The 17500-nt window shown below is 34.3% G+C and overlaps 1 protein-coding gene across 8 annotated transcripts in view; it reads left to right on the top strand.

Moving 5' to 3' along the window:
* vari (MAGUK p55 subfamily member vari) overlaps positions 1–17500 on the top strand; it is a 310024-nt gene that overhangs the window by 278898 nt on the left and 13626 nt on the right. For all 8 annotated transcript variants that reach the window (XM_068372529.1, XM_068372527.1, XM_068372528.1 and 5 more), the window contains 2 exons: positions 11055–11207; positions 16497–16808. In XM_068372529.1, the coding sequence (XP_068228630.1) occupies positions 11055–11207; positions 16497–16808 (465 nt within the window). The remainder of the gene's footprint in view (positions 1–11054; positions 11208–16496; positions 16809–17500) is intronic.

Raw genomic sequence — 17500 nt, 5'->3', positions numbered from 1 at the left:
GTGGCTGGTGCCCTGGCCAACCTACTACCTATACATATGATCTGCTCTCCATCCAAGCTACGACAAGGGAGGGCCAGGCAATGGCTGCTGATGACTATGCAGTAGACATAGGTTCCCTCCAAAACCCGCATCTTTAGATCGCAAGGATGGTGAGGATGCAAACGCTACAGGAAACTATCGAGCTCGAGTGGGACTGGAAACCCAGACCGACAGATCGGCAGGCAGAGGTGTTTCCTATAGCATTATAAATTGGGGGATTCATTTCCTTGAAGCTAAGACTCGGGTCTTTTTCAGGTTTCACGATGAGGCAGAATTTTATATTCTTTAAACACTCGGTTTGATACTTTTCATGTTATGAAGCACTACTTTCGGTGATGATACTCCGTCTTACATGCAATGAGTAACTGCCTGTTACGAGGTGTAATAAAAACTGAAAGATTTTAAAAATCTCAAGTTTCAGTTTTAAATTATGATCTACTGCCGTTTTATTGTTGGACCACAGATAATTTGAGAATCCAGGATACCTATGATTAATTTCTATTGATTTTGGCTCTTATGATTATCAATGAAACATTTCTCGCCCCTGGTTATAACAACCATTTGTTACGTCTCTCCTTTCGCAGGAAACTTCATAATAAAGTTCTACTTTAAAATCTCTAATTACGCATGGCTGAAATATGATTTGTCCATTTATTTGATTTTAGATATAGTAGATAATTCCTAAATTTTATTCCTTCGTGTGATTAATGTTTTATTGATATTCAGTTTTCGATTTCATACCTATATGTGCTGGTATATGTAATTTCTTGTTCTCGCTCTAAACACACACACACACACACACACACACACACATATATATATATATATATATATATATATATATATATATATATATATACACACACACACGCGTGTGTGTGTATTACAGTATGCATACACAGGTATATACTAAGGGAGATTACAAACACCACGCCTTACCTGTAAATGTTCAAGGAATTCTTGTCGCTTAACTACACTGATCGAATAACCAATGTGAATCATTATTGCATGTACGCCTTTTCATCCTTACAGGGATTTTCATAAAATTCATTTGGGAGTGAGGCTGTGATCCTCACACCCATCTCCACTTTAAACGTAACTCACCAGATACCAAATGTGCTGCTTATGGCCCCAACAAGGGCAGGATAAACTTACCGGTAAACGATTTCAAGGTCATTTCTTTTCATTGAGAATTGATCTTGGGTCTGGGTCGTGACCTGAGGTTGTTTTCAAGCTTGATAGTCGTTGAATTTATATTTTTACGCGCTTTGATTTCATTCAAATTATCAGTCACGTGTTAGGTTCGGCACACATGTGCCACTACTGTATACTGTTATTCTGGGAAGAGCGTGTGTTTGATTTAAGTATAACATGTGTGTGGAAAAAGAGATAGAGAGGGAGAGCAGTATTTGAGTTCTTAAGGAATTTTCATCATATATCACTTTCGTTTATATTACTATTTCGAATATTTCAACATAAAATCCAGTACTTCCCCCCCCCCCCTTTTTTCGCCTGCAGTTACTCGAAAGACAATCAATCACCTGGAAATATTCCGCGAAACGAGATTTGTTTAAAATTTTACATATTTCTTGTGGTTCCCTTATTCTCAAGTTCGAATAATATTTTCAAGATTAAACCTATAAAACTAATACTCGGTTATTTAGTTTATATTGTGCTAAGCGTCTTCTTATAATTAAAGATAGACACTTAGCAAAGTAAAGAAAACTAATAACTAAAGGAAAATTAAGTGCTTTAATTTATAAATATGTTGCTTCGAAACTATTTTCTACCTGGAAAATCATATCTTTAATAACAAATGTTGACAAATTGATTCTTAGAAAACAAGAAAAAGAAACACCTTCCGCACGTGTATAAATGACGCACCGTGCCTCGCTTTTCACGTTTCTTAAGCTCCGCCCTCATCGTTCCGTTGCCATAGTTACTGCCCTGCAAACACTTGACTTCGGAATTGGATCAAACTTGGCTCAGTATTGCTCTGGAGATTGCGTTGTTCGTATCTGTGTTCAATTACATTATCCCCATCAGAAGTTTCATGAAATATCTTAAATACTTGAAATATTAAGCTATACACCAGCCATCAGTGAAGTGCATTACGTCTGTAATAAGGTTTTTAAGTAAGGACATCTGCAAACATGCCCCAGAATCATTGGTGAAGTTTTGCGGAAGACTTTTACGGATTTTTAATGTTTGTGGATCAGGCTGGCATGAGAAAAGACCTAAAGTGAAATGAGCGAAGAAAATCTAATCCGATCACAACCCAGGAAGGTCACCAAGGAAAATGAATTCAAAGTTGTTGTCATTCGGAAGGGGGTGCGTACGTGTGCTGTCACTTGTCGTCTTTTGGTGGCACTGACGGCTTATGTTTCGTCTGAAACTTTGTAAACTTTGTCGATAACATTCTCCTCTAATTTATGAAAATTAGAAACATGAAACGATTTTTTTTCTATATTTAGTTCATTTAGTTTTATTTAGATTGATTCTATAGCTTACCCGCTGTTATCCACGAATATTTTCTTACCTTGGGGTAAACAAGCAAAGCGCTGTCATTTTTCTTGTAACATTGATTATCTATAGCACTTGCACCCGCTGATCTAAACAGCCACGCTATTATTACTTTCGTTGACAAAACCTTTATTGCAGATTCTGCAGAAATTATATATAGATATGACCAAAACTCTCTCTCTCTCTCTCTCTCTCTCTCTCTCTCTCTCTCTCTCTCTCTCTTTACTTATTTGGTAGTTGCATCATTGTACCAAATGCGTGCGCCATTGAACTAATTTAGAGATATGTACGTCATGAAATGATATTCTCCAGGTAGTATCCCACCTGCGATAAGTCATCTTATTTTTAATCCCTTTGTCCCTCAAGCCATTTATCATTTCTTGATATTCTATTTACTCTAATGATAATTTTCTCTCTTTAATTAGAGCAAAACTCTTACCATTAAGGATATTGAATTAAACCACATTCAATTTATTCATTATTATATTTTTGTGAAAGAGATGTGATTGATGTCTTATCTCCCGGGTCTCTTTGTTTTAAAAGATATTCGTTATTTCCATGCCTATTTTGCTATATGACCAGTAATTGGGAGGACAACGTTGAATCATGAATCGAATGGAGATTGGTATTGACTGGAGAAGAAAGGGTATATGTGGCGTATTATAGTATGGAGACTGATGGAGAACGCGCGAATTAAGATCATCATCAAATCTTGTCGCACCAATGTCGAAGGTGGCTAAATGGAAGGTTAATCAAAAAGTTAGAAATTATCGTAGGTGAGAGAGAGAAAGAGAGAGAGAGAGAGAGAGAGAGAGAGAGAGAGAGAGAGAGAGAGAGAGAGAGAGAGAGTTGGTTAGAAGTTCCGTGACAAAGCAACAGTTCTTCATAATAACTTTACATGTCAGGGGTCACTGCTCCTTAATTTTCCCTCCCGTTTCACAGGTTTTCCTTCCTCCCACTTATGAGTCAGATCCTAATAATTGCACCTTTTTGTTTGTTTGGATGGCGGTCATGTTGTTTTAAGTCACTTTATTTTTTTTTTCTAAGAAGGTCGCTGGGTAGTGTCTTCTTTTCGGGGCTCCGGTTGTGGAAACAGTCTAGTTGTTCTTTCAGGAAGGACTGAGACAGAGGAAGACATAAGGTCATCTTGTTTTGGTTCAAGAAGGTCTTTTATCCTACCCTGTTGCTTCTTCGGGGAGGTTATTTGTTTTTGAAAGCCCCATGATTTTTCTGCTAATGTTGACTGAGTACAACTTTTATTCCATTTCCTGGTCGATGGTTTGTCTTTGCACAAGATGTTTCTTTGTTGCAATAATGTTTCTTACTCTGAGATGATTGCAAAATGGTGCATTCTTCATGTCATGGATTGTTGGAAGACATTTAGAACATTTTTTTATTTTTTTTTATTTTTTTATTGCAGAAGCTGTCACGCTTTTTAGGATGTCATATGGCCATTTTAGCTTTCTAAACTTTAGAGCAAATATTCAGCGTAGTTTTACTTCTATTCCTCATGGTTCTAGAAATGTGAATGGGTTTTACGGAAAATTAAATATAAACGTATATTTTAAAGCGTATTTAGGTGTATATAGTTTTTTTACCTGCTTTGGCGAGATAATAACCTTTTCAGATTCAACAAAACATGTTCTTTTTTTTTAAATGGCTAATATAATTACCGAGTGATAGAGAATTTAGTCGTCATCTACATTCAAGGGTTGTTTTTTTAGTTTCTTGAAAGCTAAGCTAAAATTTCCATTCTCTATTTCGTCACCCTCAAATCCAGCGCTATATTATTATTATTACTATTATTATTATTATTATTATTATTATTATTATTATTATCATTATTATTACTTGCTAAGCTACAACCCAAGTTGAAAAAGCAGAATGCTATAAGCCCGAGGGCTCCAGCAGGGAAAATAGTCCAGTGAGGAAAGGAAATAAGGAGACTACAAGAAAAGCAATTAACAATTAATGTTAAATATTTTAAGAACAGTAATATTAAAATAAATATTTCATATATAAACTAAAAACTTAAAAAAACAAGAGGAAGAGAAATAAGATAGAATAGTGTGCCCGAGTGTAGCCTCGAGCAAGAGAATTCTACCCCAAGACAGTGAAAGATCATGGTACAGAGGCTAAAACACTATCCAAGACCAGAGAACAATGGTTTGATTTTGGAGTGTCCTTCTTCTCGAAGGGCTGCTTACCATAGCTAAAGAGTCTCTTTTACCCTTACCATGAGTTGAGTGACCAGTGAACAATTACATTGTAGTAGTTAACCCTCTGAGCGAGGAAGAATTATTTGGTAATCTTAGTGTTGTCAGGTACATGAGGACAGAGGAGAATCTGTAAAGAATAGGCCAGACTATTTGGTGTATAACGGAAAATGAGCCGTAACCAAAGAGAAGGATCCAATGTGATACTGTTTGACCAGTCAAAGGACCCAATAACTCTCTAGCGGTAGTACCTCAACGGGTGGCTTGTGCCCTGGCCTACCTACAATATCATATCGATAGGTCGTCAACCCCATTAACTTCTGCTTTGAAGACATCTAATTACTTTTAGGAGATTATTCATGTTTCTTACGGATAAAGTAAGCCAGGTATATACTTCATAGATTCTTTTTTTGATATTTTGAAATATTCTTTTTCCGTTCGTCAGTTAATTAATTAAATCAATGCCTCTGTTCGCGTATCCGTTACACGCCGAGAGAATTAAAAATTTCAACTGACGATTTTAAATTATTAAGAAATTCCTGCAAATCTTTCAGTTCCTATGAAGTTGGCTAGTGGATTTTTTTTTTTTTTTTTTTTTTTTTGAAACTTCGATTTTCGATAGGCAGTGAAGGGTAGAAATCGATGGTACACCTTCCATGTTCAAACCTTGTGGCTGAGACTTATGGTATGCAAAACTACCGTTGCGCCTCAAACCCAGCCCAGGAGAAGGCATTTAGAAAGAGCGGAGGAGCATCTTCAGCGATCATTATATTGTTGGCACTATGCCACCAAACTGTCCCGGGCATAAGCATTGGGTCAGGCTTATGATTTTCAACTCTTGATAATTGAATAGGAAGGATTGCATTTCTTGTGATTTGTCAAAGAGAAATACAAAATTGTGTTACTCGTTGAAGAAGATAATGTGAAACATGTATATAGATCAACCAAAACATTTTTTTAGATTGAACTTAGGATGACTGGCCTTAGCTTATACGAAGGGATCCTAAGATTTGTGTGTGGGAGCATAATACAACTCTAGGCGAAGTAAGTGTCATTCAATTTCTGACAAAAAGACGAGAAGTTGGTGTTGGAAGAAGAGAGAGAAGAAAACATGACATACGGGAGTGTTATAAAACGGGAGACAAGCCAAGGGACCGTGTCAGTTGGGACGCAGCGAAAATGGATCAACGAAATTCTAAAATTTTTGTGGGTTAGCATTTCCGATTTACGAGTCGGAGGAAAGTTTGTGGGCTGCTTTTCATTTGTGAATATGAAAGGTCAATTTGCGGTTTGGTATGAAAATCCATTTTATGTTTTGAGTAAAAAAATGGCGGCACTGATTTCTTACATAAACCTGAATCCTCCATTCGGGTAAGTGTTTGACATTGGCTCTCTTGATGTTTGAAGTCATTTTCGATTAAATATATTCTGTTAAATCAAATTTTAATTTTCCTTATGATGATTTTCTTTATTTCCCAGCTTTTTAGACAAGTCTCATGTTTGGGTAGCTATTTTTTTCTTATTTAGATATGTGAATTATTTGTGGTTAAAGGCAAGACAGATCCCCTTTTTTGTGTGCTATAAGTATTTAAAGAAAATAAAAACTCTATCCGAAATATTATTTTTTATAAAACAAATTTCGCATGTATCTAGGATATGGGTCAAGGCTGCCTCTGTAAAATTTATGACTTCACTTTTTTTTTTTTTGTGGGGGGGGAGGGGTTGAATTCCTCACCAGGCAAGCGACCATCGCGTTTTATTTTCATATTTATAGATATGAACTGCTTATGATTAATGCTGCTGAATTCCCCCCCCCCCCCCCATTAACATCTTATTATCGGATATTTATCTGATGACATCGACCAGTATAGATAGCTGAATAGATAGATAGATGAACAGATAGTTACATTTATATATATATATATATATATATATATATATATATATATATATATATATATATATATATATATATATATATATATATATATATATATATATTTACTGTCTAGATGGTTAGATAGATAGAGATTATATTCATTATAAGAGTGGACTTTGATCTCAATTCCCCGCAATTTTACTTTTTATCGTCGCGAAATAATATGGGTAAAAAAAAAATGTTGCATTCAAAATATGAAGAAATAAGCAACGATAATATTGAACCTCGTAAACACGAAATATTGAATATATTTTGTGACGAGTTGTAGAAATATCTTATTTTATTTTGTTATGTTGTATCAAAAAATCCTTGGTGTCAAAGAGCAGGATACCGTGATATGCGATTATCTGCCTGGACACAAGATATGGTAATTAAGCGCCATAACAGTAAATTTTTGTACAATAACCCATCAAGTTATGAGAACCGAACGTCCAAAATATCTAAGAGAATTACTGCATATCGTTCAGCCAACGAATTGTGTAGACACGAGAATAGTTACAGATGGTTCGAAATATCGAAGCCAAGATATATGTATAATGTAGGTTCTAGATCTTACAAATATGCGGCCCCAAGACTGTACAAAAAGGTCCCATTAGACATCCGAAAGACTGAAGATATTGAGGCTTCCAAGAAGAAACTGAAGATTTTTTTGTTTTCAAAGTGACTCTGTAGTGTGGATTTGACAATAAAAACGAGTTATGCAGTGTGATACAACAAGCACTGCTATTCTACAAACTTGAAGACAAAACGATAAAAGGATGCAGATCAAGCCATATTTTTGTATTTTACGTGGCCAGACAGACATGGCCTGTCCCTCATTTATAAATATGATCCTGATTTCAAGTGCATCACACTCGTAGTGGGACAACCCGTCATTTAGAATCCTTCATTCACGAGGCTGGAAAGTACCTAATAAAGTCCCCTTTGGGGCAACATACAAAAGAAGTTCCTCGTAGATGAACACTTCTGAAACCCTCGAAGCCGGCGGGTTGCGACGATAACTATCACAATCTCGAGTCATTTCTTTATATATTCAGTGAAGCGTTGAGAGTCATACAGTTATTATTTTCACGGTCCTTGCGAATTAGATACCTTTCCCGGAAATGAGACAATGACCGATAACAGAAAATAGTCATGGATCCTGCTATGGGTTGAAAATGTACTCGCCTATGAGTTCATAGGTCGCTCAACATGCCTTATTCCGCTGATGAATTGGAGCATTGGCATCAAACAAAAAATAAACAGGAGAAAAATAATAAAAATGAATAGGTAGCCATTCGATGAATAAGCAACAATGCTAACAAAAAGGAAAAGATTCTTTAAATTTATTGTTCCACCGCCTATTGCTCCATCGTTTGCCAACCTCCACCAATCAGGAATGATAAAACTAAAAACCAAATATTTTAGATCCTGGCAGGAAGGGCACTTAGAGGAGAGAGGCTTTCATAAGGCACTACAAGTAAAATATTTTCAATGTAAAAATACGGGAATATAGCCAATAGATGCTCGTCAAACCCACGGGGAGAGAGGACATGGCTGGTCATTAGTGGAGTCTCTATCTCTCTCTCTCTCTCTCTCTCTCTCTCTCTCTCTCTCTCTCTCTCTCTCTCTCTCTCTCAGGAAATTTCAAATGTTCCAATATCAGTAAGGTAATCTATCATTGATTTAATCGAAATCACATTTCAAAAGATTTATTTTCTATCAATAACTTCTTAAAAGAATATTATATAAACGTGTTATTCGGAAATGCCCATACTGTACTCCCAACAAACAAATAAACGAACAGTGGTGATTATGAACGATCGTTTCATGACGCATGTTCGTGTTGAATTTCTGCTTATCGGTAATAGTTGTGCATTATGACAGCTGCAATAGTTTTATAAGTTGGTAACTTAACTGACTGGTTGTGTCGATAATTATCGCAAAGTTGCCTTGTGATACGATTAACTCGGATGAATTTTTTTTTAGGATAACTCAAACGTGAGGTTTTTTTTTTTTTTCTCTCAAATAATGGAGGGCCAAGTAGGACAAACAACCTAATGCCCTGTCCCCTTTTTGCGCAGGTCCATATAAAAGAGAAATATGAAAAGAAGGCATAATGGGGGGTATAACTAGGGTAAAAAAATTTAATAATCAGGAAAGTCAGGTAATAGGAGATTGAAGGTGTTATTTGCTTTGCTAAGAATACATTGACCGACTTATTAAAATTAGTTTTTCACTTTATTTAGCAATTACATCACAAAATTTATTATTTTGATATTTTGCAATCAAATTACTTATTGCAGCTCAATAATCACTCACTGCAGCTCTCTTTTGAAGTTATAATTTTTGATGGATATTCGTGACTCCGGATTTTCTTGCTGCTTTCTTGGCAAGAACACCACCCTGAGGAATCCCAGATATTACATTTCATAGTTACTCTGGTCCCCATCACGGCTTTACACTTTGCAATCTGTTACTTAGAAATCTTAGATATTCAGTCAGAAATATCCCCCTGCTTTCATCTCTTTAAATTTGAATTTTCATGGTCATAGACTGCACTAAAATTACAGCCAATCTTACGAAATTGCTTACCATTATGAAGTGATTTCTGTACAGCATTGTAAATTGTAAGAAGAACATCACATGCTTCAAGGTATGCTAGCCTCAAGTGAATAATTAGAAGGCGTCGTTTGGATACTCCCGAGTCCTGTGAATTCTGATAGATATTTTTCCCCAAACATCTGCAGAGGCCACAATTGTCATTACAGATAAGCCTAAAGAAAAAGGACATTCGGTCATTCATAGGGTCCAAGTTCTATGCATCAAAATACCGGAAATTATCTTTACTTATTAGCAGAAACATTTAGAAAATAATCTGGTCTCAGCTGTCGCCAAAACCTCATCCAGAAAGAATGCTTTATACCATACACATTGTAGTATCCCTTAACACAGTTCTATAACAGTTCCAGTAATTTAGAATATATTTCTTACGGATTTACAACCAATTTTTCTTCCTCTGTTTCTTTGGACCTAGGAAAAAGCTAAATCTGATTATGTTGGCTCTTAATTATTCATGCAGATTGAAAGGATCAATAGCCAAAATTTTCTATCAATCAGACACATACGTATCGGGGAAATGAACCTTTATAAGAATTTTTTTTTTTTTATTATTCATAAGAATCTCTTTAGCCAGCTAAAGAAGGAACAGTTAGTCATTCATTGGAAATTTTTATTGAAAATAAGCCTTAAAACACACTTGCATGCCTTAGCTGAATGTGAAATTTAGACAAAGGAATCAACAATCACTTTTCTGCTAAGTTGAGAAGGCGTTGTTATTTTTCGAGCTATGGAACATTTCCTTTGGGCAAGTCTTCAGTTATTCAGGATAATGAAAAAAGAAAGAATGTGGCCTAAAAATAATGATTTCTAGAGTAGGATGCTAATAGTAACAATTCTCAGATATTTTCATTTTTACGACATTTACGTATACTAACACTTATGCTCTACGAGTCTACTGTATGGTATATTAAAAAGTTTAGGATGCAGAAAAAAACTTGTGATATCTTTCAGTTGGTGATATCATTTTATTAATCTTAAGAATGATTTTTTAAAAAGATATGTAAAATAACATTAATCTATGTACACTTTAAATAAAGAGATTTTACAACACATATTAGTGCAATGGTCATTCGCATAACGTATGTAATCCTGGGATATGTGAGTACCAATCTACCAGATTCAATTTTTTTCCGGTATTTGTTTAAAAGACCACGCTCTCCATATAATGCCAAATTATTCAAAGTTATTGTTTTCCTCCATTATTTTTTTCATAATTTAAAACAATTCGCTACATGGGAAACAAGTTTGAATAATGAAAAAAATGTAAAATATAGTTTTTATAATTTTAACTTGTTTTCCATGTGGGAAAATTGTTTTAAATTATGAAAATATGATAGAGGAAAACAATAGCTTTGCATAATTTGGCAGCATATGGAGAGCATGGTCTTGTAAACAAATACCTTTTTTCATGCCACAGACAATAGTGTTAGGGTTGTCTCGTTTCAATTAGATCTGATTCGAAGGACTTCCTAATTGAAGGGATACTGCTCCCAAAACTGTATGATATTCAAATCGACAATTTTTCTGATGAATATTTTCAGTAAGAGATTAGAAAAAAAAAGGAATATCAACTTTGTACTGTGTGCTGCTTGTTCGTTTTAAGAAGAAAATTGCCAATTTTTATGAAAAATTCTACACTTCTCTTAAGTTTCATTCGTTATCACTGCTTTTTACTTGTATCTCTAATGATTTGATTTTGTAATCCCTTTCACATAATTTTCTTTTCTTGTTTGCAGGTGCAGGACACCCTCGAGGACGGTGTGGGCGTCGTTGAACCGGTCTCTTCCGGCAGTAGCAAACTTGTGTCCCAGATCCGCATTTTGTGTGAGGGCTCGACCAGCTCCCCTTCGCAAGAGCTTGCCGATCTCCTCCAGCGGCCTCACCTCTTGGTATGGCCTCCGCTGTGTGCGCAATCCCGCGTTATGTAAGCCCGCGGCACCATTCCCTGTTGTGTTTGTGTGTGTGTGTGTGTGTGTGTGTGGGTTTGAGTGCCTGGTTAGCCATCCTTTCCAGAGTCAGTGGTGATCGTAAACCTTCGACGCTGCCATGTTTGCAGTGTTTCGTGATTTTTGTTTCTCTTTCAGTTTTCGGTCTTATATGCCTAGATTTTTTAGGCTTTCACAATTTTGAGTCTTTTTTAAGGTTGCATGTCTCCCAATAGGCGCGAATTTTGTCAGATTCCGTTGCGTCTTTCAGTATTTATTCGCTTATTAACATTGCTTTTGTAGTTATAGAACTAGAAGTATTTTCTCCCCTTTTTCCACGTCATAAGTTTAAAGCTTCTCCTTCAGTCATAAAACTAGTAATAAACTTTAAACGTTTACCCGGAAGTTCATAGCTTCTGCATGACTAAAATAATTCCGAAAACGCACATTTTCAGGCGTTTTAAGGACTTTCGCCAATTTAGTTTTTTCTCTTCACTATTAGCGACGAAAGTTTGATAAAATCTTTGTTTCTCAAACTATCATCTGAGCTTTATTGCAAAAAGTTTCTGATGCATTTATCATATAGCGTTTGAAATATTCAATGTTCTTATACATTTTACTTTACGTTCACCTTGATGAATTCCTAGTTGTATAGAAAATAGCACATACGTTTAATGGTCTCTCATTACTCTCTGTTAGAAATTTATAATTTATGTGGGAAGTCCAAAGTTTCGTATCGGAATACTAGATCCTCATTAGACGTAACCTAGTTTCATTGTAAAATCATTCCTACGAATTCCAAGTTCGCTCAAGTATGATTTGATATATTTCCTAGTGACGGAAATGTTTTTCTCCTTCTTTTGCTTTAGTACATTGCTGAAATATGTTGTCTGTCTTTTTTTTTTTTTGCATGTTCTTTGCTCTTTAGATAAGTAAATGATGAATGAATACAGAATGATTGCTAAGGTTGGCTTCATTAGGTTTATAAGAATGCCTGTCTCTGTGATAAATGCAAGGTATGCGTTAGTCGTATGCATCCTCCATGAAACTGATATTTCATTTAAGAATTTTTTCTATTCTTCCCTCACTTCTGGTCAATCGCTATTTCTAAGATTTAATCATCATTATGCATCCTATCTAATCTGTATTGTATTACTTAAGGTTTCCTTTTCTACCCCATAATCCTCTCGATCTTCATTTCCTCTGGTTTGTTATCATCTTTTAGTAGAGCATTTATTTTTATATCTTTTTTTTTCCCTGTTCTTGTTACTTCTTGGTCTCGTAGAAGTTGTGTCTTGAGGAGTATGATATGTAGAGCTGATAATGTGCATGTGACTCCTGCCCTTTCCTTTCCTTTCCTCTACTTTCCGCGGGCTTGCTTAATGCCTCTAAATAATGAATACATTTGTAATTGATAATTGAAAACTCTTGTTGGTAGATATTTTCTTGTTTCCCTTGAATGCACTTGGTCTGTGCTTTGAAGTATTAATGACGTAGTCTTAATAACGTAACGTAACCTTTAACCCTTTTAGTATAAGTAGATATGTTGCCAATCCGTGAAGGTCCCTTGATCATAGAAGTAATAATTAAGAATTTATGATAAGATCTATTTCACTATTTTGAAATGTTTATATTTTTTATGTTGTATATTTTAGTCTTAAGTGTCTATATAATTATGATAATCTTTGTTGGGTAACATATATGTATATTATATATATATATATATATATATATATATATATATATATATATATATATATATATATATATATATATGTATATATATATATATATATATATATATATATATATATATATATATATATATGTGTGTGTGTGTGTGTGTGTGTGTGTGTGAGATCAGATCAATTATTGTACTTGTTTTATATAGTACAAATTTTTTATATATTTATTTGTAAGTGTGCTTACACGCACACGCACACACACACACACACATATATATATATATATATATATATATATATATATATATATATATGTATATATATTTATATATTTATATATACATGTATATATATATATATATATATATATATATATATGTGTATATATCTTTGTATATATATTCATATATATATATATATATATATATATATATATATATATATATATATATATATATATATATATACATATATATATGTATGTGTGTGTGTATGCTTAAAATAATCTGGAAGGAATTTGACCTGTGTATGGAAGTTAAGGTGGAAATATGCGAAAGGACTATTGAGGTAATTTAACTGTGAAACGGAAATTTGGATGTTGGATGTAAATAAAAATAGGTCAAAGTATTTAAGATGAACTATTTGAGTAATATGAATGGTGTAAAAGACTTTAGGTCGAAAACTGTGGGGTAGATAATCGTATATAAAAATGTAATCAGCGTTTTTAAATGTTTTGGTGTTGTAGGAAGGGAAAAAAAGTATAATTTCTAAGTGTAATGAATGGAATTGGGCGGCGTGGGGTGGGGGTGGGTGGGGGGGGGGGGGCTGGAAGAGAAAGACAAATATGACTGGGTAGATGAAATGAAAGAGATTAAATTCCATACAACGAAAATCTGTTTAAGATTGAGGACAAAATGTGTAGGCTGTAAGCGGCTCGACTCACTACTGATAAGGATTCCGTGTGGGTGGATGGAACGGGAAATAACATGGAAGTTTATCGTTCTGGGTTTTATCTACATTTTATTAGTGTCAATGACCACGACCTCTTTTAATGGGACGACCCTTTGATGAAACGTCTTAGAGTTGGATATTAGCATTAGTTCCTCGTAAAAGAGGTTTCTTTTTTTCCAGCCAGACACTCGATAGTACAGTAAATTGAAAGTCATAATGGACGATGATGGAGTTATCATCTTTCAAGCGATTTGACATCCAGCTGATCTAATATGGCCACGGAAAAATCTATTAATTTATAGATCTAAATAAACAGCTAAGATTATCATTACTGTAAACATTTCCAGTTATTACTTAATATCGTGTTCAACGAACAGCGTATAAAAACCTAACGTACATAATGTAAAATCAAATTTCTTAGCATTATGAACCAGAGCCTTTAAATAAGGAACGATATGGGAATGAGAGCGCAACTTCAACATTTGAGGCTACACCAGATGAGTGATAATTTTAGATTGGTGAACATTATGTTTTAATAGGCGACTCATGTATGTGGCATGTTGCTATGTCCCAAAATTGTGTCAATTGTTTGATAACTACAACTATCATTGTTTATCAACTGTTATTAGCAGTATCTGGTGGAAGTGTTATTGAAATTAAAAGGGATAATGTTTACTCTAAAATCAAAGCAAGCTTAAATTTTATATTACGGGAGGACATTTGAGAAATAACCTTCGTATTAGGTACTACGTTATGATAGCTGATAGGGGTAATATTTACATTTTATTCACTCTAAACACTGTTCTCTCACACATACTATACAGCAAGAGACCTAAGATCAAGTATAATCATGTTTCATGCAATCATACGCCTACACATAGAGTCGTTTTTATATATGTATGGGTGTGTATACATTCTGTATGTTGATATATATATATATATATATATATATATATATATATATATATATATATATATATGAGTACATTCATATAGGTTTATATAAGAATGTACTATGTGCGTATATATCAATACATATGAAAGTGAATTTTGAGTTTTGATTGAATAAAACACAAAAGGCTGGAGCTGTTCAGATAAGACGTTATTGTAGCTTACGTGTATATTGAATAAGGACTGACGAGCAGTCTAGATGCTCATGCTTTGGAAGTTTTACTGCACGGATAGCTCATCCATGACTCACCAGTTATAAGTTGAATACGACAGGATCCAATTCGTCTAGCTTACTCTGGAGCTGCTCCCAGCTAGCAGAAAGGACAATATATATATATATAAATATATTATATATATATATATATATATATATATATATATATATATATATATAGAGAGAGAGAGAGAGAGAGAGAGAGAGAGAGAGAGAGAGAGAGAGAGAGAGAGAGAGAGAGAGAGAGTGGGTTTATGTTCAGTATATATTCATATTTATATATACTGTACTTATATTAAATATGCCTAAATAAACAGGGTGGTGTATATGATTCCTTGGAGTACATTAAAGCAAGGAAAATGACGAGTATCCGAAAATAATTGTTGTGTTCTATTACAGGTGACTTGGACGTATAATTTCGATTTAAATGTCCTAAATTACTTAAAATTTTTTGCAACACTTTCACTATGGATGTATTTAGTTCGTTGGTGTACTTTTTGTAATGTTTGTAAAAGTGTATATGTTTATTTTGACTAATTCAAAATAAATTTTATCCTAGAAAGAGCAAAGCTAAACAGGAGACCTTGTAGACAAGGTTAAAATAACTATTTCGTTCTAAAAATCTACATATTTTGCAGCTTTGTGAATATTTTATACTTCATTTACACCAGTTTATCAAAGCCATTCGACTTCCAAAGGTTATTTCTAAATGACATTTAGTAAATGTAGCATTTTCCTATTGCGCTGGTGTAGTATCATTATCTTAATTTTACAGGATTTGCAGTTTTTTATAGGTTCATGTGATAAAAGAGCCATAGCATGATTTTATTTCGTCACACTACTGTCTTATTCATGACTTTGATGGTCCACGAAGTTATTAATGCTTGAAAAATCAATAAAGTCAGACGACACAAGATAACGGTAAACGTCGGGGTATAGATTTTTTTTTATATCTGTATATTAATTTTGTTACGTTATTTTATTTATTGACACTTATCAACTGTGTTTAAAGTCCTGGAGGAATGCATGGTTAATTTTGGATCCTATGTAAAGATTTTAGTTTTTTTATTTACGGTCATTATATATATATATATATATATATATATATATATATATATATATATATATATATATATATATATACACACATTATATATACACACATTATATATATATGTGTGTGTGTGTGTATGTATTTATGTATATGTATACTTATGCATATGTGTATGTGTGTATCCCTATATTTATATATGTGTGTAGGTGTGCGTATGTGTGTAAAGACTTAGCAGTGGAGGTGTATGTATTATGTAAGGACCTTCTTCCCTTAAAGTAACAGGATTCTGTTCACTCAGGGCAGCTATCCTCCGCCAGAAGGTTACGTAAGTATAAGATAAAGTTTCGGCATGTTGAAACGGCCTTTGTTTGCAGAGAGAAGTTTTGGGTCTTTTGCAGGCACTCTTAGAGACCCATGACACGATAGCAGATTGTCGCCACACAGGGATCCTTGGAAATTCCAGCAACAGCTATACTGGCATTAACGGTTGTCACGACAACGCCACATTCATGCCGGAAGAAAATGGGTATCCGGTGGATGCCATCCGCATGGTGGGTCTCCGGAAGAAAGCAGACGAGCCCCTGGGCCTAACGGTGAGGGAGGATGAAAATGGCTACTTGGTTATTGCTCGCATCATGGCCGGGGGCAGCATCGACAAGCAAGGGCTGCTCCACGTCGGAGATGCCATCTGTGAAGTCAATGGCGTAGAGGTAAATAAAGTCCAAGATTAAATCCTGCGTTGCTCTCTTCTCTGGCGCCTTAACCTTTTTCCTTTCCTTTAAGATCACATTCTTCCGATTTGTCATAGTGGATAAGGTCACATTCGATTACAAAGGTCTTCACATGTCAATATACTTTTGAGTCTTTATTTCGGAAATCTAATAGGTAAAAGTTTCATTATATATACTGTAAATCACATACACATCTTGAATATATTACTTTATTAATATAAATTCGTTCTTCCTGTACTAATTTTTACTCAGTCAAGACACCGAAAGTCATGTTTCTATTATTTTAAGCGCCAATTTTAGTAAATTATTTTATATGCTTTTAAGTCCCCTTCTACAAAAAAAAAAAAGTAAGCTTAACTATCTTAGGTGGAAGAGGCATTTACTATTAAGAAAACCAAACGATTTTATATGACAGTGTCTGGTCTTTTTTAAACTGATGTCCTTATTTGTGTCCATTCCTCTATCACATATTCGTGTATCTTGTAAAACTATTACATGTTTAGAAATAGTAAAAGAAATATAATAAATTTATTCCCTATATGTGTAATCACATTAATAGAAAAGGTTTTATTGCTATTTAAAAATACTTCTTTTATTAAGAACAAACTACCAAACAGTAGTACATTGAATCCGTCTCTCTGGTTACGACTCATTTTGTCTTTGCCTACACA

Source organism: Palaemon carinicauda, chromosome 4, assembly GCF_036898095.1.
Source record: "Palaemon carinicauda isolate YSFRI2023 chromosome 4, ASM3689809v2, whole genome shotgun sequence".
Classification (NCBI taxonomy): domain Eukaryota; kingdom Metazoa; phylum Arthropoda; class Malacostraca; order Decapoda; family Palaemonidae; genus Palaemon; species Palaemon carinicauda.
Note: the sequence above shows the minus strand (reverse complement) of the source record. Positions and strands in the feature narration are given on the sequence as shown.